Consider the following 24,289-nt stretch of genomic DNA (forward strand, 5'->3'; position numbering starts at 1 on the left):
TTGGATGTTCCAAATTTTGTTTGTTATGTTTGTGCATCGTGTTGGTGGGATAACCGCGATAGTTGGTGGGATACCTGCAATAGATGGCGGGACAACCACGATAGTTGGCGGGATACCTACGATAGATAGCGGGACAACCGTGATAGTTGGCAGGATACCTTCGGTAGACGACAGATCAGCTACGATAGTTGACAAGATACCTACAATAGATGGCAAGCCAACCGCGATAGATGGCGAGGCTACCGCGATGATTAGCAAGGTTATCTGCGATAGATGGCAGGATAGCTGTAACAGTTTTAACAACTGAAATCGGGATTGGCGTACGATCTGGGTTGTTTCCCTCTCAACTTTGGATCTTAACCGCCCATCTAAGAGATTTCTTCGTGCCAGGTCGTGAGCTATATGGAGCGCCTTTGGACCCTTGGCCCGCTTAGAAGTGGATTCGAACCACTAACCAGCCCACTAGGCATAAAGAAAACAGAGGATCCCCGTGCTTATTATTTTTATGAATGCGGAAACTTTTATATAAGAGAAATCACTCACTAGACCTTTTGGTCTAACTCTCAGTTATTGTAAAACTTATTATGCAAGTCAGCTCGAGTGGAAAATAAGGGCAAGAGAAAAATGTGATCGGTAGTTGAAGTACTTTTAATTTGTTAGATCAACTTTTGTTTAAGATCAGACTCATTGCTTATATTTATAGTTTTGACTGATCTGTTGTATGTATTGGAACTCGTATTATGTTGTATACACATTTATTATGTTATTAAGCGTTGTGTTGGATTGGTGGTTTATATGGAAGTTGTTAAAAAAGACATCATTCCAACGAATTCTCTATAGTTTTACCAAAAATAGATAATCAAAAACTAAAACCTCTAAATAAATTACATTCAACACCAATAGATTCTCTATTTTGAAAACTTCAACATTAATTATATCATTAGAATTTTCAATGATTTAATATCGCAATAAACTTTATATGAAATGAAAATATCTTCAACTTGATTGGAGGAAACAATAAAAAAACAATCACATTAGATTTTAGAAAATTTTGCAAATTCTTCTCGAAACTATTAGAGAATCTGTTAGAGATGCTATATTTTAATTGTCTATGATAAAAAAAAGTCAATTACTTACCACCGTTGACATTGTAGCTTTTTGAACTTGGATCGGAACTCTTGGAACACAACGGCTACTGTAAACGGCTCCCAAAATTGCAAGCTGATGGTTTGATGTTGGTATATGTGAATCTGACGATTTCAATTCCATATAGATGGGTTTCTAAACTGAGATGCCATTGCTTCTGATAAAAATTTGGTGAGCGATTCTCTGCTCACTTCCTTCTCCCTCTTAAGCTCAAGATGACGAATCTGGATAACATTAAACCACCATTGTTTTGCAACATTCTTATTAGTTAGTTACCGAAAAGATAAAAGGTACCATAAACCATTCACAATTTGATCAGTGGGTAACGAATTTAACAAATATTCATCCCATCAAAGTCGTTACTGAAATCATCAATACCCAAAATAAATGCTCCCTTCATCCCAAAATAATAAAAAATGCACATCATCATAGAAGTATAATTACTACACTTCTTATTTAACTGAATCACAATTTTACCCTTAATGAAAAAAGCAAACGGCTTTAGAAGTATATATTATTCCACTAATGAATTTCTCCATCTCATCAACTCTTACATATTTGGGCATCATAATTAAGGGTAAAGTTGGAAATTTTGTAAATTACAACCATCTATTTGACGAAAGTAGACACTTATTGAACGAAGAGAGTAATATCTTTCTGAATGGGGATCTTTCTGAAGCAGTTTATAAGAAACAGCCTCCTAGTTTTATTGATCTAAAAACCTCATCATGTTTCTCTACTTAAAAAATGGCAATTTACGGACTCAAGCAAGCTCCTCGTGCTTGGTTTTGAAAGCTATCTTCTATGCAAATTATATCTTCTCATCGGTGCTATATACCGCTCTATGACCACATCATCAATACCGGAAGTTCACCTAGTTACGTAACTGATCTGATTCACAAGTTGCATGCTCGGTTTACCCTTAAAAATACTAGGGTTAGTTGAATTGTTTTCTTGGGGTTTGTGCTAATTTTACAGACAAGGGACTATGGTCAAGTCAAACCAGACTGATGTACGCGGTCACTTTGGCTTAGTGACTGTACTCCAATTTCTTCTCCTATAAGCGCCGTGGTAAGCAAATGTGTCAGGCACTTCGGAACTCACTAAACTGATCCTACATGAAGCTTAACAAAGAATGTAAAAAAAAATTATGGGATTGGGAGGGTAGTAACTTTGCATTATTGAAGCTTACCAAAGAATATAGTGTTAGAATTACCTTAACAGATCCTTTTTGAGAAACACCAGTGTCCGATATGATAACAAGGCATTTAATATCATGCTCGTTGGCATACTCGTATTGTTCAGTAAGGCTTGGATCCAACAACGGAACATACTGTGCCTGATAAAGACATCACCGATGTCATTTGAAGGTATACTAGTCAGAAAAACCCCTTAAATTTTAACCACAACCTTTATATCATCCTCCCACAGTTCGGCAACCAGCTCCATGCGCTTCTCCAGTAAACCGCCTCCACCTCTTGAACAAACAAGAATACTTCTGCTAGAATCATTTCTGCATGAATTGTGCAAACATTATCTGATACAAAAGGACAATGGTGATGGAGCTGCAGGTTCGTGAAATAAATAAAGATACCTAAAGGGTCTGTAAATATCGACAGAAGAATGCTGAATGATGGTTTCTAAAGCGAGACTGGTCCCAACTGCTCCTGGAGGATTTGATTTCTGATGGAATCAAAGTACACCATTTATCAACATAAAAATCATATGAAAGGATGAAACAAATTTTATGATTTAGTGCAGCAAAGGACTCATGTATCTTGTGAATACAATGAATAGCATACAACAAGACCCAAATCTCTCTCACAGAGCAAAAACTGTAAGCGAATATTTAGATCAAAAACATAATGCCACATAAAAAGAATTAAGGTTGCTGATTAATAAGAATCCTGATTGCTTGTACAACCACATGACCTTTTGGCCGAAGAGTAACATTGTATACAACCATATACATAAACAAAGATATATATATAATCAGAACCTACATATTCAGATTGCCACATATCGTGAAGGAGATAATCATAGCGACCGCCAACAGCAAGCAAGGTTCCTTCCGTAAGAGAGCCAAGACTATTATCCTTCCTCAAATAAATCTGTTCCAAGAGCATAGAAACATGCTTTCTTAAGTTTTCAAGCTTAACACAATATTTGCACCCCAATGGTGTATATGTATGCTTAGAAGAGCAATGTAACTAATGCCTGAATTGTTAGAAGTAACACTATAACATAGGTTTCCAAGAACATGGAAGATGACCTTAAAAATATATTTACCTGAAAAAATGAATCCCTGTGATAACCCTCAGTGGGTGGCATAAGGGGATCGATGAAAACATGTTTATCAATCCTCCAAGTTCGCAAATAGTTAAAAAGCTGTGAAAGTTCATCAAGTGCCTTCCGGGTAAGTATATCTGCACTACCATCACAGAAACCAAATAAAAAATCCAAAAGATAACAAAGGACTCTATCTTTGTTTGATGACAAACATACCAGCAGGAAGGGCACCTCTCAATCTCGGAAGAGCCTGATCTGCAATTCCACAAAATCTTAACCCCACTGTCTGCAATTTATTGACAGCGCCTTCAGTAATGTTTAGTTCCTGACATAGAAAAATGAGAGTTTTAAAGACCTATTTCAGAAGAGAAGTGCAACACTTTGTATGCTCAAGGGGAAGACATAATATAAAAAGCAAAAAGAATTACAGTAACACTTTAGAGTAGAAAATGCATTGCAGAAGAAAGAAATAATCATTCCACTACATACTGGTGATTTTACTCTCAATCTACGGGTTACATCCACTTTTACTACATTATATCTTTCCTCACTGAGTATCGTTATTGTTGTCAGAGGTCAACGAAAAGCGAGAACCCAAAATATTATTTTGGGTATTTCCACCCATCCAGACTAATAAGTGTCGGAAGATGCTTCATCAAATGATAAAACTGAAATCTCCTTGGTATTTGAATCCAACTGCAATTAAACGACAACCCAAACCAAAAGTTCTTCCACTTGCACTATATGAGTTGATTAACAAAAATAGCAACTGCCCCTAATGGACCAATCAAACCTAAGAGATCAACCACTGAACTACTCGGACGTAATACAGATAAAAAGAACTGTCACAAAACAAAGAAACGAAGTAAAGTTGCAGTGGCAGAAAAAAAGCAAGGTTTTGACCTAGCATCTTACCTCTATTAATTTAGCATGTGAACATGTTGTCAAAACTCTATACACAATTAAATCTATAACAATTAACTCCTGATTCATATAACTACTAAATTCTCATTCCACTAAATCATGAATATCATCAAATCATAAGATTAATTTAAAAATTTTAAGCCATTGTACTTTTTACTACCAAGTTGACCAACAATTCAACTCCTTGTGAATGATCGCACATAAAACAGTCATAGTGGAAGCCAACTTTATGTCTTTGCTTGGATTCTCTTTTTGTATTTCTGCATCATCTTTTTATTTTTTCTTTCCCTATGATTTTCAGAGTAACTTCTTTTTGAGAAACTAGAGAAGAATAGGGTAGATTTATACCCAGAGATGACTCTAGGAGGTTCTAATTGACTCAACATTTCCAAGCAGTAGCTATATGCTCTAGAATCACATATAAAAATGTAAAATGAACCGAACAATAATCGAATTAACCTGTCTAAGCTGACGTCTTATTACGACCCACTTTGTTTTCCTTTCAGAGGACTGGGGACGCAAGGAGCCCAAGACAGACAGAAGCTTCACAGGCAAAAGCATATAACCTTTCAGCAATTTATCAGAAACCACAACATCAGTATTTGTTTAAAAGAAAGAGAACAAATAAACATACTTCTGCTACTTTTTGTCTATGGTCTGCCTTAATCCCAATCCAAGACCAAATTGCTTCTAGAAGATCCCCATGATTCAGATGTATATCACATGATTCTGGATGGAAAAAACGAGTTATGATGTCCATTGCAGCCTGCATATCATGCAAGGGTTGAATCCAAAAATCAGGTCATGTATATCTAAAAGATTAAAGAAGATACAGATGAGACAAAAAAAAATGGTTAAGCAATGTGCTTTTTTATGCCATGTCAGGTGACATGAATTACTTGATAGGATGGCAATGGAGGGCTTGGGTAATCAGGCTGTGTTCGAGAGATGGCGTTGTCACATGCATTGCTGGTTTTTCCATGTGAATTACATTTTGAGGCCATTAACCAGACGCTAACTGGATAAGCGCTTCCCAGTTACTTACCTCACCTGGTGAGCATGGCAAGGACCAAGAATTTTACCCGGTAAGAGGCATGTCAAGGACCGAGAATCTTAGCCGGTAAGTGACGGTGGTGACTTTCACCTGGTTAGAACTTACCAGGTAAGAGACGCTTACCAACAATCTTACTATGCCACTTTGGTGGCCGAGAAACTTAACCGGTAAGGTAAGTGATCTTCCCCGACAAGTGCTTAATAAACAGCCCTTTAAGCTCTTCTTTTTTTTTTGGAAAGAGGCCGCGCCTTACAAGTTTTATAACAAAAAAGAAAAAGTATGCACCTAGATGGCTAACGGGACTCCCATCAAAGCAAGTCCATCTAACGAAATGGGACTTCCCCAAATTTTATTACAGAAAAGGAAAAAATATACACTTAAGCTTCTTTATAGGTTCTATTTGGTATATAATCTGGCAACTGTTACATGGTCTGAAAGAACTTTACACTTGGGGATATAATTATCCATTTAAAATTTAGTCATTACAATCTCATTTTGGAGCCCCAAGAATACAAATTGGCTTCTAGAAAATGCAATAGTATATTCCAATAGACATCAGAGAGAAAAGGTGTGACAAAATATTCTAGTTCCAGTATTTAGTTATTTACCGGAAACTGTTTCCAAAAAGTATCTGCCTATGTGTGTATGGAGAGAGACTAAGTGTATGTAATACCTTGATAACCTCAGCCTCAGTCAGTGCTGAAGCACCCCCAATAACATCGAAGTCTCCCTGCATATGATAAAGTCTTGTTACTGCATAGAGCCACTTTAACATCTTAACTTGCTAATAAGCTAAGACACTTAACCTGGAGATACCGATTTGGTGGGGAATGACCAATTGGTCTACGATATACATAACATATTTCGAATCGTTTGAAAGATGACTTCTGCAACAAGTAAACAAACATTTCAATAAAAGTTATCTTTAAATGTGCAGAAATGACACAAATGACCATCCACAAAAAAAATCCAAAATCAAGCATCTTATCCCTTTTCATTTCTGGATGCATGTGATTGAAATAGAGAACGGATTAGGAGACCCACTGAAGAAGTCAAGGTTATAGACTGGGCTGGTGGCATCAACAGTAATACTAGTATCCAATAAGGAAATTGGTTTTAAATGCTTCCCCTCATAATTAAAGTTCATATCACTTAAAACCACCTAGTATCAAGAATTATTATATTGATTGTATGTAAGATTAACTGATGTAATTTTCAGTGAATACCAACAATGAATTGATTTATTGTTACTCCATCCACTCGTTAATAGACGTCTTCATCAGACTTAGAAAGTCAAAACATAGTTTATCCTGAATCAAAATTAACACACAGATCTACACTTAGCACTAACTGTTTTCCGTTTCTAGTGCTTTCCTAGTAGTTTAATGTAGAACAAAAGTTCATCAAATGCATAATAGGGACATAATTTGTATTTTGTAAAAAAGTAGAATCCAGAGATTTATTTAGTAACAGAGTATATATTTACTTATAACTCAAATAGTGAATTACACATTCCGTCCTTAAGAAAAAAATTGCACTTGCAGAATCTCCTCACATGAAGTGTTTCATGCACATGAGGGTTTTGCTAGTCATTGACATATCATGTTTTAGAGTAGTTGATTACATTTAAAAGGATCAAGTTCTCCCGTCCAGCTCCAAGATTAAGCACAATCCATAGCAACTACTGCTGCCACAAACGCCACCACCACTAAACCCAGAAACAATTGCACACAAACACCCTAAGCAGAGAATATTGTCCATGTGGCGTCATAAGCTCCAAAAGGAGCTCCATTACCAGCTGGACATGAAACCAGAGATGCTGGGAAGTGCTTGGATACACTAATTAATTGCAACACTTACCGAACTGAAAAGTGAAAAAGTCCAATTCCAATTGAATGTTTACCATTCATTTTGGTGTTCTTTTTTTTTTTTGGTTTATATTCTTAATGCAACTGAATTCTTTTTCCGTTTCTAATGAACAAAAATTATCCTTCGATATTTATTTAAAGAAACTGAAGAACTACATAATTTGGAATTCTTCTAGTATTTTGTCTATACTTCTAATAACATATTAAGTTTAACACTCCCTCCATCTCAGAATAAATGTCCACGATGGAAAAGGCACACATTTTTAAGATGTGTAATTATTACATTTTCGATTAACTACATGACAGTTTTACCCTTAATAATAGATGGAATTATAATTGGAAAGTAGGCACTTATTTTGGGACAAACTGAAATAGAAATGTGGATGCTTATTTTGGGACGGAGGTAGTAACTGTTTTAATGGTTTGTTCCCTAGAAAACTTGGCTCTTTCCCAGTCAATGTGTGTGATATGAAATTTCTCAGGACAGTATGCCAAAGTTATAAAATAATGTACTTCCTTCATATATTAAAATGCAAAATAAACAAACGTAATACTTTTACAATGAAGCAGGCTCATTATCGTTTCGGTTCATATCCGGTGTGGACGTTAGAGCATTGAGAGGACCTTTCCCTAGTACGAGAGGACTGGGAAGGACGCACCTCTGGTGTACCAGTTATCGTGCCCACGGTAAACGCTGGGTAGCCAAGTGCATCCATCTATAACTTATTAAAATAGTATTTATTAGCGTGTGGGTTCATACCTGGTTTAGAACAACCCAATTAATAAAGGGCAAACGCAACTCATGGCAGAGTTCTATCATGTCTCCACCATTCGTCAAAAGCTTAACGGCGTTCCTTCACATATAAAATCAACTATCAAGTAAACATTCGCATGCTTGACCAAAACTCAAATATGCATGAAATGTAAAAACCAAATATTTCAAAATATTTACAATGTAAGCACTTGAGAATTTGAAATATTTAAAAATGAACAAAAAGAGAAAAATACCTATTGAATTGTAGAGAATCTCCTACCAAACGCATTGGAATTATTTCCAAACGCTTTGCGCAATGTAACCTAAACACTGCAGCAGATATCTCCTGAACCAGATCATGCATTTCAGTGTCCAAGTCTGTATGATGTATGGATGAAGTGTCATTTCCACCTAACTTTGGTACTGCAGCATTGTTATCATGGTTTTTGGTGCTCAATGTCTCCTCATTGAAGATAGCATTCACAACTTTATCGTAGATGCTGGTGTCCTCAGAATTATGCATTGTTCGTAAAATATCTGCAAAATAATGGGAAACCTGTGAAAACTATATAGAACAGAACCAACTGTGAACTGACACACATTAAATTTTCCTTTATAAAAATGAACATCTAAACATTTGAAAATAATATTTACCCTTATTATTTAATTTTATTATTTAAAAAACATCATTGATTGATAGCTACAAATACAGCCATATGATATATAAAACTTTATCTAGATTTTCATTTTAGTCAGTGATTTCATAAATTTATTATAAGAACAATTAAGCTTTTGATTATATTTTTCAAAAACAGTTAATTTCTTTGTGCACCTATGTATATATAGTTGTTATTTAAGCAATCATTTTATTAAAAACAATTGTAATATAAAATCATTTTTTAAATTTTTAAAATTTTATATTAATTGCATTTAATTTTTTCGAATTATTCTTTTAATACAACAAATAAATTATACATTTAGCAGTCTCTAGAAACAAATTCAAATTTTATTTCAATTGTAAAAACTTATATATATTAAAATTTATTAAAAAGATTGTTTAAACTCAATTGTATATGATTACATAAGAATACTTGGGCATTCCTTGACTATAATAAAAATATAATGGAACTTCTACAATTTTGGAACGTGTTTACCTATTCTCTTATTGAACTTTGGCCCAAAATGTTGAGGTTTAGATGTACAAAGATTTGTTTTTGGATTCTGAAAGTTGAGTGAATAAAATACAAATAGCACAAAAATATGATGATTTTTCATGCATTTAACCCCTGGAATTATGCAATAGACCTTAACCAAAAGTTGAGAAGGACAATATTCAAGAGCTTTCTGCATCTTGCAAATTTAGCACAAGGAAGTAACAAGAAAAGAAAGTGTAAAACTACTAATTACTTACTGTCTAACAATTCAGACTCCATTCGTGGAGGAAAAGCATGTTGGAGGAGTTCTGTGGCAGACGGACGATCTGATGGACTTGAGGACATCATATGGCGTAACAATGAAGCCTGTTCTGGAAACTCCTCAACCCAATCCAAAGGAAGTTCTCCCTTCTTTTTTAAGTCCGAAAGAACAATATGCCGCTCCATCCCAGTGCTAAAGGGATGCCAAAGCTCAAGAAATACAATTCCTAAGCTATACATATCAGCCTGAGAACAAGAATAGACAGAAATGAGCAGAAGAGCTGCAATCCACACAACTGGCACTTTTGGCCACTACAGTTAAAAGGTACTAGGAACTTCAAACATGAGATGCAATAACTAGTAACAACAGTGATGTGTCAGTAGGTTGGGTGTCTATGGCTTGAAAAGGGCAGACTATCCAATGCGCTTGTTATCTTTGAAATATCTTCCTGTCAAGAAAGTTAATGAGAAATGGTAATTTTCCAGTTGGAAGCCACTGGTTTGCTTTTGTGGGATGCTAACTTTTGGCAAACAATAACAAGAGTTGTTGCCTTTTCCTATCAACTTTTGACTAGCGACAAGCCTAATGGCCACACCTCAAAATTTTTATTTCTTAATTGATACATCAGTAAGATAATGAACTATGGAAAATGACAGTTGCCTAACTGATTTTCTCCAACCAAAATACATGCATAAATTAAAACATACTCACTTTCTCATTAATTTTTGGCCATCGCTGCTCAATTTCTGGTGCAGTATAAAAATAAGTACCAATTTGACCAGTACCATCAACTGACACTCCAGTTGTTTCTGCAGGATCTAAATCCTGTTCCAACTGCTCCAGCTTCAAGAACTTAGCTGAGACAATGAAGAGAAATTATTCATAACACATCCTGTGCATCTTATTTTTCAGTTCTATTTATTTTTGAATCACTAGACGGGGGCATTCATGAAACAGCCGCTCTACCCATTCACTAGCTGAATACATTCCCCGCTCCCCCCCCCCCAAAAAAAAACCTACTGTGACCATGATACACTGGGTTTGTTTTGGCTTGGTTTTTTGTTTTTGCAGCAGTTCAGTAAGTCAAATATATACAGCAAAGCTTCCACAAGTCTAGTTTCCAAAGGTAATATGCAATATATATGAGGCTTGAGTGATGATACATGTGTGTAAAACACATGACAAAATAGTATGATATTCCATAAAGCCAGATGTTCACGGCATGTACTAAAATGAGCTTGTGAAAAGATAAGTGCATTAACAATATGAAATTCAAAGTAATGTAGCTTACCAAGACCAAAATCCCCAATTTTAATATCATTGCGAGCATCAAAGAAAATGTTATTTGGAGTCAAGTCACGGTGGATAATTCCTTGGCTATGTATGTGTGCCAAACCTTCTACAATTTGACGAAACAAGTGCCATGCCAGTTTCTTGTCAAAGTGACTATAAGATTCAAACATCTGCCGGAGAGTCCTTTGTATACACACACAAAAAGAAACAAATCAATACAATACCAGAAGTATATGATAAAGTTGATAACAAATAACCATGGCATCAACAAAATTAAACATGAGTTGGTAACTGTGGAAATCCGATTAATTATGATTCCATTCACATGTTTAAGTTTGTTGGGATAGACTTCAATTTCATTGTTTTCTGTTAGATTAGCTTGTTGTGTGGTCATCTTTTTTCTGTTTCCTAGTTTCGTGGGTAGGTTGTTGAGCTGCTGGCTATTTATTTACTTCCTGTATTTCGTATTGATTCGTTCAATTAATTAGAGAGAAACACTTTTCTCCTATTCCCAAAATCCATATCGTATCAGAGCAACTCTAATCCATCTCACAGTCATTAAGAATAATGACTAAATACATCAGTTCTACCAAGGTAACCGAAACAGAAGGTTCTAGCACAACCCAAGGATCCCAAGTGATGCCTAACACCACAACCAGTCTCACCGGGGATGGGATAGTTCCCATCGCTGGACACAAGCTCACTGGTCAAAACTACAATCAATGGTCCCATTCTGTGATGATTTTCGTCTGCGGGAAAGGGAAAGAAGACCACCTAACCGGCGCAGCCTCTGAATCAAAAGATGATGATGCAAGGTACAGGACTTGGAAGATTGAAAATAACATGGTGATGTTGTGGTTCTTGAACTCCATGACCAATGAGACTGGTGAGAATTTCATGTACTACAGGACAGCAAAAGAAATCTGGAATGCTGCCGAGATACCTGTTCAAACAAAGATAACGCCTCGGCTATCTTCGAACTCAAGGGAATATTGTATGATCTACGGCAGGAGGAAAAGACAGTCACGAAATACTTCAACTTGTTGATCCGTTATTGGCAACAGTTAGATGTGTTGGATGATGTCTCATGGAACTGCCCCCTTGACCAGAAACAATACAGGGAAATCCAGGAGAAAGGACGAGTTTATAAGTTCCTACTTGGATTAAACTAGATGAAGTTCGTGGGAGAATTCTAAGCAGCAAGCCGCTGCGTAGTGTGAGGGAAGCCTTCTCTGAGGTTCGACGTGAAGAAACTCGGAGGAAGTTCATGTTGGGATCTACAACCACTGAAGGGTCTGCATTGGTGGCAAGAAAGGGAAACAACTTCACCATACCACAAGGCTTCCGAAACAATGAATCCCAAAGCACTCCAGGCCCGCGATCTGGCTGCCGTCCTTGGTGTGATCACTGCAAGATCCCCGGTCACACAAATGGGATTTGCTAGAACATACATGGAAGACCCCTGGGTAAGATACCATACCGACCGTCCGGTCATGCAACAGCAACAGAAAACTCTTCGTTTAGTCAGGAGCAAATGGAGGTATTAAAGAAGATGCTTCAAACCACCATTCAGTCAGCAATTGGAGAAAAAAGTATAGCTGCCATGGCACAAGGTGAGCACTTACTGGCTGCCCTAAATGCGAAACTAAACACAGGTGAGTGGATTGTGGACTCTGGGGCCATGGACCACATGACTGGAGACATCCAGGTATTCCATAATCTCCAACCAAATGCAACTGGGGCTAAGGTTCGGACAGCTGATGGTTTGCTATCCGATGTAAAAGGATAGGTTCGGCTTATATCACCAAAGGCATCACTCTCAACTCTGTGCTTTATATCCCTAACTTGACTTATAATTTGATGTCTATTATCAAGCTTATGAAAGATCAAAACTGCATCACTAAAATGTCTCCTGTTGTATGTGAATTTCAGGACTCGGTCTCCGGGAGGACGATTGGCAGTGCTAGAACTCATGGAGACCTCTTTCTACTGCAACCTGATTCTGCATTTAATTCACCTAGGAAACCTACGAATAAGTGTTTTCAATGAAGCCAACAAAGGAATGATCTTTTTTTATGGCATCGTAGATTAGACATCCTAATCTTATGTACCTAAAAAGGCTATTTCCTGAGTTATTCAATAAAAGTTCTATTCTGTTTCAATGATAAGTGTGTCAACTCTCTTAAACATACTCGAAATCAGTAACCAATTCAGCCCTATAAGGACTCACCCATTTCATTTGATCTATAGCAATGTATGGGGACCATCTAGAGTAAAGAACTTATCTGGATCTAGATGGTTCGTTTCCTTCAGCGATGATCGTACTCGTGTCACTTGAATCTTTCTTATGAAAGAAAATCCGAGGTTAGACACATCTTTCAAGATTCAGGTGCTAAATACAGATAACGGAAGTGATAAGGAAGTATCTGACTGAAAATGGGATTCTTCATAATAGCTCATGTACCGGCACCCGGCAACAAAACAGAGTCGCTGAAAGGAAAAAAAAACCTCTCCGAAGTGGCTCGCTCTCTCCTTATATCTCACGTTCCATCACTTTTTTGGGGAGATGCAATACTATCAGCAGCCTATCTGTAATATTCGGTTTAAGATATATATGGTCGAGTTTCAAAGATTGATAGAAATGGAAAGTGCAGGGGTAAAATGTGGCAATTGATGTATACAGAGGGATCAACGATGCAATATTTGTCACCTCCTTGTGACAAAAAAAAGTTGGTCCAATAATTTGATGTATTTTGTGATGTGTATGGGGGGGGAGGTGCATGCCCATGCMCCGCCTCAATCCCCCCCCCCCCTTTCTTTCTTCTTACTATATATAGTAAGGGATAGGTACCGCGGAAGTTTCTTTTACTGAAATTTTTGAAACGGAACTTTAAAAAATTGGTGATCGAAGGGAAGAAGGCAGAAGCATTTCTTGAAATAACAGACAAAGGTGAGTTTCTATGGCTTGATAAATTATGAGTTATTACCTTTTACATTGTAGCTATTTGGTTTTACCATGTTAGATATTGTATTAAGTGTCAAAATGACATTGTATCAAGACTGGTTCAAAACTTCATCGGTCAAAGCTTTATCCGATAAGGTCCCCTCATCGCTCAATGTGTTAACCGAATTTAACCCTCACCGCTCAAAGTGTTGTCCAGATTTGACCCTCACCGCTCAAGTGTTGTCCGATGAGACCCCTCACCGTACAAGTGCTGTCTGATAAGGACCCCTCACCGATCAAGTCTGTCCGATGAGACCCCTTATCGACCAAGGGTTGTCCGTGAGACCCCTCACATAAAGTATCGTCCAGATTAACCCTCATCGCTCATAATATTGTTAAAGATGAAATGGCGGTGTAACCGCGATAGATGCAATGGCGGTGTTACCGCGATAGATGCAATGGCGGTGTAACCACGATAGATGAAATGGCGGTGTAACCGCTATAGACGACTGTTAATTTATCATAAAAAATAAAGTTTGAATTGTATTAGATTATTACAGCAGATTATATTTGCAGGACGGAGATTCACTCACTAGACCTTTCGATCTAACCCTCAATTGTTGTAATAATTTATTTTGCAGATCATCAAACATCACAGGATAAAGGCAAAGGAAAGTATGGAAGAAAGTCTTGTTATGACAATTTTTTTTTGTTAATCCATGTTGTTGGCTTGTCATATGTAAATAAGTTTGAAATGGTTGTAACTATTGAAACCTGATGTATGTTAAAGCATGAATTTTGTTTGTTAGGATTGTTTCATTTGGTATCTGAGCCTTAGTTTAAGAGATTTGGGTACTTTTCTGATACCCAGACTTAAACTAGAGGCGTTAAGTATGTGATAATAGGTTCCACTGGGATTTCGGACTGGGAATGTGTTATAATTGGACCTATTATGATGATAAGTATGGTAGAGTTGGATTACACGAGATTAATGTAATCTTGAGCTGCAGATACCTGATTTAAGCGTAAGCATGTTATCATAATTCGGCATGTGATTGATTGTATACGTATTTATTATGGCGGTAAAGGAAGTTAAAGTGTTGCAAGTATTAAGTAAGAATGACAGATAATCCTAATCGTCCTGGAAGTACTTCTACGGGCCATGGAAGAGGCAGGGAAGAGGAATTTTGAATACAGAAGAAAATCCAGAAATTGCTACAACCATTGAAACAAGAAGTCGAGGTCGGGGTCAAGGAAGAGGAAGAGGTATTCAACAAGAAATTCATACAGAACAGGAAATGTCAATACAAGAAAGCTCAATGTCAGGTCATGGACGGGGCAGAACAAGGGGCAGAGGTCGTGCTCATAACCCAGGGTTTATTACCCAGGAGATGTTAGCAGCTGAACTGGGAAAAATTCAGAACAATCTAGTAAATTTGCTAGGGCGTTCCACTTAGTATAATCCGGAAGGAATGGAGAACCCGAATTTTCGTGAAGCAGCCGGAGAAAGTACACCGGTAATGACTACGTCTGCACCACCTACTTCATCTTCGGTACAAAAGAGAGGTGATATCAAGATGTTTCTTGCATGCAAACCCCCTAAGTTTTCCGGAGAGCGTGATCCCGTTAAGGCCATGTATTGGCTTAAGGAGACTGAATTAAGTCTAAAGACTAGCAAAAATGCGGAAGAAGATAAAGTAATGTTTGTCGTATCAAGGTTGCGGTCAAGTGCACTATATTGGTGGGAAATCATGTTGAGCTCTCATCCGAACATTTTGAAGACAATGTTGTGGGAAGAATTAGTAGTAAAATTTAAAATTCAGTATTGTCCTGAAGCTGTTGTTTGAAAGCTAGAGAACACTTTTCTTCGATTAAAGCAAGGTAACATGACATTTCKTCAGTACACTGAAGTGTTCATGGAATAGTCCCGATTTGCTGAAGCCTATGTTGCTACTGAAAGCAGCAAAGTAAGGAAATATATTTGGGGTTTTGAGTCTAATCTCCGAAAGTATGTAATTTCTAGGAACCCGGTTACATTTCAAGCGGCAGTTGATGCTGCATAAATTTTGGAGCAGGATATCAACCGTCAACCACAAGAAAGGGTCGGGGAGAAAAGAAAAAGGGAGGCAATAGCAACCGATTTCCGTAGACCTAGATTTGTTGAAGATCTGAATCGTCCAATGTCAAGGTTTGTTGATAAAACATGTCATAAAATACATCAAGGAGAGTGCAACACTGAAACACGAACATGTTACAAATGTCAAAAATAAGGACATATGGCCAAAGATTGTCGAATAGTACGAAGATGTATTACGTGTGATTCCTCCTAGCATATTAATGTTGACTGTCCGCAGGTTGAGGGACAGGGATCTGGTTCTGCTGAGGGACAGGGACCTGGTTATTCTGGGGGCCGAGGATCTGGTTGTGCTGGGAATATTCCACCCAACCGGGGGCCAATGTTTAATCGCAATGTGCCTAGCGGTCATGGGGAAGTAAGACGTGGAGAGGCAATGGCTAGGAGACGAGCCTTTCAGATGACAAGAGGCGAGACAGAAGAACATCTGAAATGGTGACAGGTACATTCTTTGTTAATTCAGTATGTGCCAAAGTCTTATTTGATTCCGGTGCAAATCGTTCTTTTGTGTCATCATCATTTGTTGGTTGGGTGTGTTTAAAACCTAAAGTATTAGATGAGGTTTTGATAGTAGAAACAACAAATGATAATGAAGTGTCGGTTAAGAAAGTTTTTGATAATTGTTCCATATCAATGGAAGGGTGTGAGGTATCCATCCAGTTTTTTCCTATACCGCTAAGAGAATTTGATATAATTGTGGGTATGGAATGGTTGGCTAAAAACCAAGCCAATATAATATGTAATAAGAAAATTATTCATATAGATTTACCGGGGAAGGGACCGGTTATAATCTATGACGACAGAGGAGATCGTTATTCCATCCTTATTTCCGTTTTAAAGGCTCGGAAGTATGTGCAGAAGGGGTGTATCAGTTTTCTTGCATATGTGATCGATATAAAGAAAGAAAAGAATAAGATGGAGGATATCCGTGTTGTAAGTAAATTTCCAGAAGTATTTCCACCTCGTGATCGATCAATAGAATTCCAGATTGAGTTGTTACTTGGAGTTGCGCCAGTTGCTCGTGCACCATATAGATTAACTCCGTATGAGTTAAATAAGTTAACAATCAAGAACAAGTATCCTTTCCCAAGAATTGATGATTTATTTGATCAATTGATTGGGCCACTTACTTTTCAAAGATTGATTTACGATCCGGTTATCATCAGCTAAAAATTCGAGAAGATGTGTCGAAAACGGCATTCCGTAAGCGCTATGGGCATTACGAGTTTCTCGTAATGCCATTCGGGCTTACAAACGCACCAGCAACATTTATGGACATGATGAATAGGGTATGTCGTCCGTATCTCGATAAATTTGTTTTGTTTTTATCAATGATATTCTGATATATTCTCGATCTGAGAAAGAGCACGTGAACCATCTACGACTGCTTCTAGAACTTTTGAAACAAGAAAAGTCGTATGCCAAAATGTCAAAATGTGAGTTTTGGTTACGAGAAGTACAATTTTCGGGCCATGTTATTTCTGAGTTGGGTATAAAGGTCGATCCCCTCAAAATTGAAGCCATTGAGAAGTGGGAAGCACTGAAAACACCAACCAAAACCAGGAGTTTTCTTGGGCTGGCAGCTTATTATCGAAAGTTCATACAAGATTTTTCTTGTATTGCTACCCCGTTAACCGGATTGACGAAAAAGAATGTGAGGTTTGAATGGAAGGAAGAACAAGCTAAGGCTTTACAAATGCAAAAAGATAAATTGTGTAGCACAACAATTCTATTCTTACCTGATGCTACGGAAGATTTTGTGGTCTATAGTGATGCCTCAAAGCTGAGTTTGGGTTGCGTGTTGATGCAACGTGGAAAGGTTATTGCTTACGTTTCAAGGCAGTTAGAGGATCATGAAAAGCAATATCCTACCCATGATATGGAACTGGCAGCCGTAGTTTTTTGCTTTGAAAATCCGGAGGCATTACTTGCATGAGACTAAATGCCAAATTTTTCCTTGATCATAAAAGTTTGCAGCATTTGTTCCATCAGAAGAAATTAAATATGCATCAAAAACGATGGTTAGAGCTGGTTAATGATTATGATTGCGAGATTTTGTATCATCCGGGCAAGACAAATGTGGTAGCTGACGCTTTAAGCCATAAAGAAAGGAGTGGTACAGTTAAAAGCTATAGCGTTAAGAGGAGAGTTATTGCCAACCATTCATGAAGAACTGCAAAGATCCCATGGCGAGAAGACAAGATCAAACAAGAACGACTTGGTGGGGTGATATCTGAATTGGTAAAAGACGGCCAGGAATTGTTGTGTTTTCAGAAAAGAGTCTGGATACCGTACTATGGTAATATCAGAGAAAGCATCTTCAGTGAAGCCCACAAATCTCGTTTTTCTATCCACCCAGGTACGAGAAAAATGTATCGAGATATGAAACAATCCTACTAGTGGTCGGGCATGATGGATATAGCCAGACATGTTGAACAGTGTATGACTTGCTTGCAAGTAAGTTGCAGTCGTTAGAAATTTTGATTTGGAAATGGGATCACATTACTATGGATTTCATAACCAAATTACCTAAAACACCGAAGGGCTTTGATGCCATATGGGTTATTGTGGATCGATTATTAAAGTCTGCTAATTTCTTACCGATGAAAGAATCATATTCGATGGATCAGTTGCCGAAATTATATATTGATGAAGTGGTAACACGTCACAATGTTCCCTTATCAATTATTTTTTATCGAGACAGTCAATTCACGTCTATAACCTCATTTGTTTACGTAATGGAACTCCAGGACGGAATTCTTCTAAGAAGAGGATATAATATTCGTTTTTAAGATATATACGGTCGGGTTTCAAAGATTAAATAGCAATGGAAAGTGCAGGGGTAAAATGTGGCAATTGATGTATATAGAGGGATCAACAATGCAATATTTGTCACCTCCTTGTGACAAAAATAAGTTGGTCCAATAATTTGATGTACTTTGTGATGTGTATGGGGGGGAGGTGCATGCCCTTGCACCACCTCAATTCCCCCACCCCCCACCCCTTATTTCTTCTTACTATATATAGTAAGAGATAGGTAACTGGGGAAGTTTCTTTTACTGAAATTTTTGAAAGGTAACTTTTGAAAATTGGTGATCGAAGGGAAGAAGGCAGAAGCATTTCTTTAAGTATCAGACAAAGGTGAGTTTCTATAGCTTGATAAATTATGAGTTATTACCTTTTACATTGTAGCTATTTGGTTTTACCATGTTAGATATTGTATTAAGTGTCAAAATAACACTGTATCAAGACTAGTTTAAAACTTCATCGGTCAAAGCTTTAACCGATGAGGCCCTTCATCGGCCAAAGCCTTATCTGATAAGGTCCCCTCATCGCTCAATGTGTTAACCAGATTTAAACCTCATCATTCAAAGTGTTGTTTGGATTTGACCCTCACCGCTCAAGTGTTGTCCGATAAGGATCCTCATCGTGCAAAGTGTTGTCCGATAAAAACCCCTCACCGATCAAGTGTTGTCCGATGAGACCCCTCACCGTACAAGTGTGGTCCGATGAGACCCCTCACCGTACAAGTGTTGTCTGATAAGGACCCCTCACCAATCAAGTGCGTCTGATTAGACCCCCTTATTGACCAAGGGTTGTCTGATGAGACCCCTCACATAAAGTATTGACCAGATTAACCCTCATCGCTCATAATATTGTTAAAGATGAAATGGCGGTGTAACTGTGATAGACGACTGTTAATTTATCAAAAAAAAAATCAGGTTTGAATTGTATTAGATTATTACAACAGATGCAAAGGATGACGAAGTTGGTCACTCCATCGTGCTTGAATCATTGACCACACTTTAGTGATCAGTCTTTCGTGAACGGTGCCAGTCAAGTTCTTCTTAATTTGATCTTTAGCTCTTTCCATAGCATCGTAAATATAACCCATACACGGCTTTTTCTCCGTATCAACCAACCGAACAACATCAACCAACGGTGCCAATACTTGACAAGCAAGATAAATATTGTCCCAAAACTCTTGCTTAGCTATTATTCGTTCAATTCTTTTTCCGATGGCTTTCTTGGCAAAGTCACTCTTCCTCCATTGTTCAGAAACAAATAGCACTTGGAGATGATGCCGRTTCTCATGAATGCTCTGAATGGTGTAGAATTGTGTTGCGAACCTTGTAACACATGACCTATGCAGTTCCCTATTTTTAGTAAGCTTTCGCATCATATTCAAAATCCTTCGGTGGTTATAGATATAAACCACTACCGCCCTCGCATCAACTAACACACTTTTAATCTTTGGAATTTTCTCTCCGACATCTCCTATCATAAGATTCACGCAATGTGCTGCGCATGTGTCCAAAACATCTGAGGATGATGTTTTTCCAAGATTTTCCCCGCAGCTTTATAGTTGGACCCATTATCGGTGACAAACTAGTATAAGTAAAAAACAATTAGTCACTACTTTAATATATATATATATGTGTAATTATATATATATATATATGTAGAATAATGTTAATACTTAATATAGATAGAATTTTTGTTACTTGCACGATGTTCTCCTCTTCGACATCCTCTATAACCTCATTGATCATCTGTACAATTAATTGAGCATCTTTCACATGCTCCGATGCATCAATTGATTTCAAAAATATTGTTCCTTGTGGACAATTGACTAAAAAATTAATCAAGCTTCTCCCTTTCCTGTCTGTCCAAAAATCGGACATAATAGTGCATTTACTCTTCTTCCAATGTGAATGGAAGGAATCCACAAACTTGTTAGTGTCCTCAAGTACATCTTTCAACAGTGTGGCATGAATATTATGATAACTTGGAGCCGGCATGCCTACCAACGATAGGAATAAAGTTAGTACTTAGTAATTAACCTTTGAGAAATATATTCAAAATTTAAGTGGTAATTACCTCTTCCATACTCTCCAACCGCATTTATGAACTTTTGAAAGTTCTCATCATGCACGACATTGAACGGCAACCCAACCTATTATGCCTAAACCGCAAACTCTTTCCAAGCGGCCATCTTTAACTTCTCTTTGATTGGATTTTTTGTATCTAAAGTGGCTTATCTTATCTTGGCATAATCGCGCTTCAACATCACATCAAGAGGCCCGCGAACATCACTAGCGGGCTTTCTTTTCAAACCACGAGGTGGCATTCCGACTTGTTCTCTTCCTCCTGTGATAATTTTTATTCCATCTACTTCTTGCTCATCCTCATCAATATCATTAATATCATCAACTTCAACCGAATATTGTCGGAGGAATTCTACATCTCTATTTCTTTCTTTCTTTTTCTTATTCTTTTCAATAATTGATGCGAGAACTCCTTTTTTGATGTCATTACTCACATTAGGACAACCAATCACATTACTTCCGGTGTGAGTAAGATGTTCTTTCAGCCTAGTGATCCCCCACTCATTTTTTATCACATAAAGTACACCATACATTATTTTTTTTGGTTGGATCTTTCCATACCCTCAATTCCCAAGCCATATTGCCATTGATGCATTTTGTACATGCGTCTGATGAAGTAGTATTAGTGGTAATCGGGGTCACAGATGCCCTTGAAGATTGACCCCCTTCTCTACTTTCCATTGCTTTCTTTAGTTAAGCCTTAACAACAAAATAAGTAAATTACAGTAAGTTCTAACCAAGTCAAATAAGAATAATTAAGTGAGTGGGTGGGTGTTTAAGACTTGGGAGTTAGGACATAAGACCTGGAGTCTCCTCCTGTTGGAGGCTGAGTTGAGGTAGTCACGAGGAGCCAGGAGGTTGTGTTGAGGACGAGGAGAGGACAAGGACCTATATGGCTGTATCAAGTATCAACACTCAAGAATCAAGATTAACAGTTGCTGCTGGAGTGTTGGTTGAGGGACTGTTGAAGACCTGTGGTTGTATCAACAGTAGTTACCAGTTGGTTGAGGACTAGAGAAGACCGAGAAGAGAAAGAAGCTAGACCGTGAGCGTGAAGATGAAAATAAAAAAGCCAGACCGTGAGCGTGAAGATGAAAATAAAAAAGCCAGACCGTGAGCGTGAAGATGAAGGAGACCAAGAATAAAGGTGAAGAAGCGTAAGAAGGTGAAAGTTGAGAACTTGAGACCTAATATATGTCACCAAATAAAGAGCCCAAAAAAGTGAAAAACTAAGCCCAACATGTAACAAGAAAAGCCCAAACATTTGTCTTATAGAAAACATCGGTATATCGGACCGATTTTTCCATCAAAATATCGGTAAATGACGGTAAATCTCGACGATATTATCGGGACCAATATTTTGACTGATTTTTCCATCAAGCCCGATATCCGATATATCGCGATTTTAACAGCACGGCCTAACAATGTCCCAATAATGTGGAGTTTTCAGAGATGACATAAACTGACTTACTACACTCACTGGAAAAGCGATGTCAGGGCGTATAATCGTCAGGTAGTTTAGCTTTCCCACGATTCTTCTATACTTCTCTAGATCCTTAAGTAGATCACCATCGTCCGCTTTCAATTTCATATTTGGAATCATTGGGGCCTCACAAGGTTTTGTTTCAATCATACCAGAGTCGTTCAATATATCCAAACAATTTTTCCAATGAGACAAACATATCCCTTTCCAAGTACGAGATACTTCAATTCCCAAGAAGTATTTTAAAGGAACTTAGGTCCTTTGTTTGAAACCGAGACGCAAGAAAATCTTTTAGCTTCTTGATCCCAGTCTCATCACTCCCAGTAGGGGTGTTCAAAAAAACCGTTGGACCGCTCAAAACGGTCGAACCAAGTCAAACCGGACCGTTTTTGGTGGTTTGAGCGGTCTGGAGGTTTGGTCCGGTTTGGAAAATAGCAAAACTAGGCGGTCCGGTCTGGTCTGAAACCTTTTTTGGGCGGTTTGGACCAAACCGACCGTTAAATACATATATATATATATGTATTTTTTTATTTAGTATTAACAAGCCCAACTTTTTTAACTTATGGGCTATGACCCAAATATATCCCTAAGCCCAAAATAAAGTCTAACATCTAACATAATCAAAATCGGCGCCTAAAACCATCAAACATATCGACACATTTGACATTGACGGTCTCCAAATTTTGAAATCTCTCAAGAACTCTTATCATTTTTTCCTAATCCATGTGTAAGTTGTATGTTATACCCACGACACGTGTCACCCAGATACACTGCCAACGAGCCATGTAAACCTAAAGGGTTGCACACAAAGAACACGTATGCTTCCACTAAAGAAAGAATCTAAACATGTATACCGTTTTGTGATTATTATAATTACAGGGTTTAATCTATAAATATGTATGTAATTATCTTAAATGTTTTTAGATAATTATATAAGATATTATTAGATAAATAAATAATCATTTTAGATCATGATTAAGCCTTATTAAGAGTTATGGTCAATCTCGAAGACTGACCATATAAATAAGGCTTAGGGGCTAAACCAAAGAAGTGGATTTAAGTTTTGATAACTAGTTGTAGCCTCAAAACCCTTACGATACAATTATAGAATTAGGATTCTTTGGGCTAGCACCCGGTGGGAGTTCTAAGCGTGTTCGTGTGTGGACAACCGATAGAGGAAACCTGATTTGGTTTCTTAGTGCTACATCAAAGTTTCAATTTCAACCACAAGGTAAATATTTTAAACACCCTATGGTTTGTGTAGATTCGTTTTAATTGTCAATGGATCCGGCTTTGGGTTTTATTTTAAAAAAAATTAACGTTTTTGTAACGGGGTTTTGTTTTTCCGCTGTGTTTTATCCGGTTATTTTCGCCAAACTAAAGCCCAACAGTGGTATCAGAGCCACTTTGACGATTATTTCGATTAATCGGAAGTAGTTAAAACGGAATGTCACTAAATGGGATTTTATTTTTGAAAGGATTTCGAAGAAATCAGTTCCTGCCCAAAGTTTAGGTCACCCAATCCCGTCCCTGCAGTTGCAAGGCGAGTTCTGGCCCATTAAAGGGGAACAGCCTTTTCATGGTGGAGCTGAGAGTAGGGAGAGGGAATAGAAACCATGTATGGGCCGAGACTTCTTTTGGCTATAATTCTTTGGGCCTGTTTTTAAGCCATTTTAAATTTAAATGATTGGGCTGGTTTTAAATTACAACTTTGGGCCGAATTTCATTTAAAGTTGGGGCTGGTTTTAAATTAAATTATGGACTAATTAAAACCAAATATGTTATTTGGAATTTAATCAAAACTTTTGTTAGATTTGATCTTATAAAATCCCAATTAATTTCCGTTGTTAATTATTTTTGTTTTTGGTCAATTATTTAATGTTTATTTAATTGTACCAACTTTTTGTTTTATATCATGTTTAATATTTATATTGTGTAATATATGGATTGCGCCGCCGAGACCCGTGGTTGATTTATTTATTTATTTTTGTCAAAAAATTAAATTGCATTAATTGCATGGGTTGTAATTTTTAATTTTAATTTTCTAGATAGGACAAATGTAAATAGAATAGAATTTTGATGTATTTATTTAAAT

At 37.4% G+C, this 24,289-nt stretch overlaps 1 protein-coding gene across 7 annotated transcripts in view; it reads right to left on the minus strand.

The window, feature by feature from the left end:
* Positions 1–1,005: 1,005 nt before the first annotated feature.
* Positions 1,006–24,289, minus strand: part of LOC112503069 (eIF-2-alpha kinase GCN2) — a 43,797-nt gene continuing 20,513 nt past the window's right edge. For 2 of the 7 annotated variants that reach the window (XM_025107133.1, XM_025107131.1), the window contains exons 14-29: positions 10,743–10,927; positions 10,163–10,308; positions 9,447–9,696; positions 8,290–8,572; positions 8,042–8,135; positions 6,220–6,300; positions 6,087–6,143; positions 4,994–5,125; positions 4,819–4,902; positions 3,652–3,760; positions 3,436–3,572; positions 3,150–3,257; positions 2,741–2,829; positions 2,557–2,659; positions 2,363–2,485; positions 1,006–1,370 (exon numbers count right to left, since the gene is read on the minus strand). In XM_025107133.1, the coding sequence (XP_024962901.1) occupies positions 1,260–1,370; positions 2,363–2,485; positions 2,557–2,659; positions 2,741–2,829; positions 3,150–3,257; positions 3,436–3,572; positions 3,652–3,760; positions 4,819–4,902; positions 4,994–5,125; positions 6,087–6,143; positions 6,220–6,300; positions 8,042–8,135; positions 8,290–8,572; positions 9,447–9,696; positions 10,163–10,308; positions 10,743–10,927 (2,092 nt within the window). In that variant the 3' untranslated portion in view covers positions 1,006–1,259. Of the gene's footprint in view, positions 1,371–2,362; positions 2,486–2,556; positions 2,660–2,740; positions 2,830–3,149; positions 3,258–3,435; positions 3,578–3,651; positions 3,761–3,924; positions 4,903–4,993; positions 5,126–6,086; positions 6,144–6,219; positions 6,301–8,041; positions 8,136–8,289; positions 8,573–9,446; positions 9,697–10,162; positions 10,309–10,742; positions 10,928–24,289 lie in introns of those variants that run through there. The other 5 variants (XM_025107132.1, XR_003067838.1, XM_025107135.1 and 2 more) reach the window with 5 other exon arrangements.

Source organism: Cynara cardunculus, unplaced genomic scaffold (assembly GCF_001531365.2).
Source record: "Cynara cardunculus var. scolymus isolate 2C unplaced genomic scaffold, CcrdV1 Un_Scaffold_2487, whole genome shotgun sequence".
Classification (NCBI taxonomy): domain Eukaryota; kingdom Viridiplantae; phylum Streptophyta; class Magnoliopsida; order Asterales; family Asteraceae; genus Cynara; species Cynara cardunculus.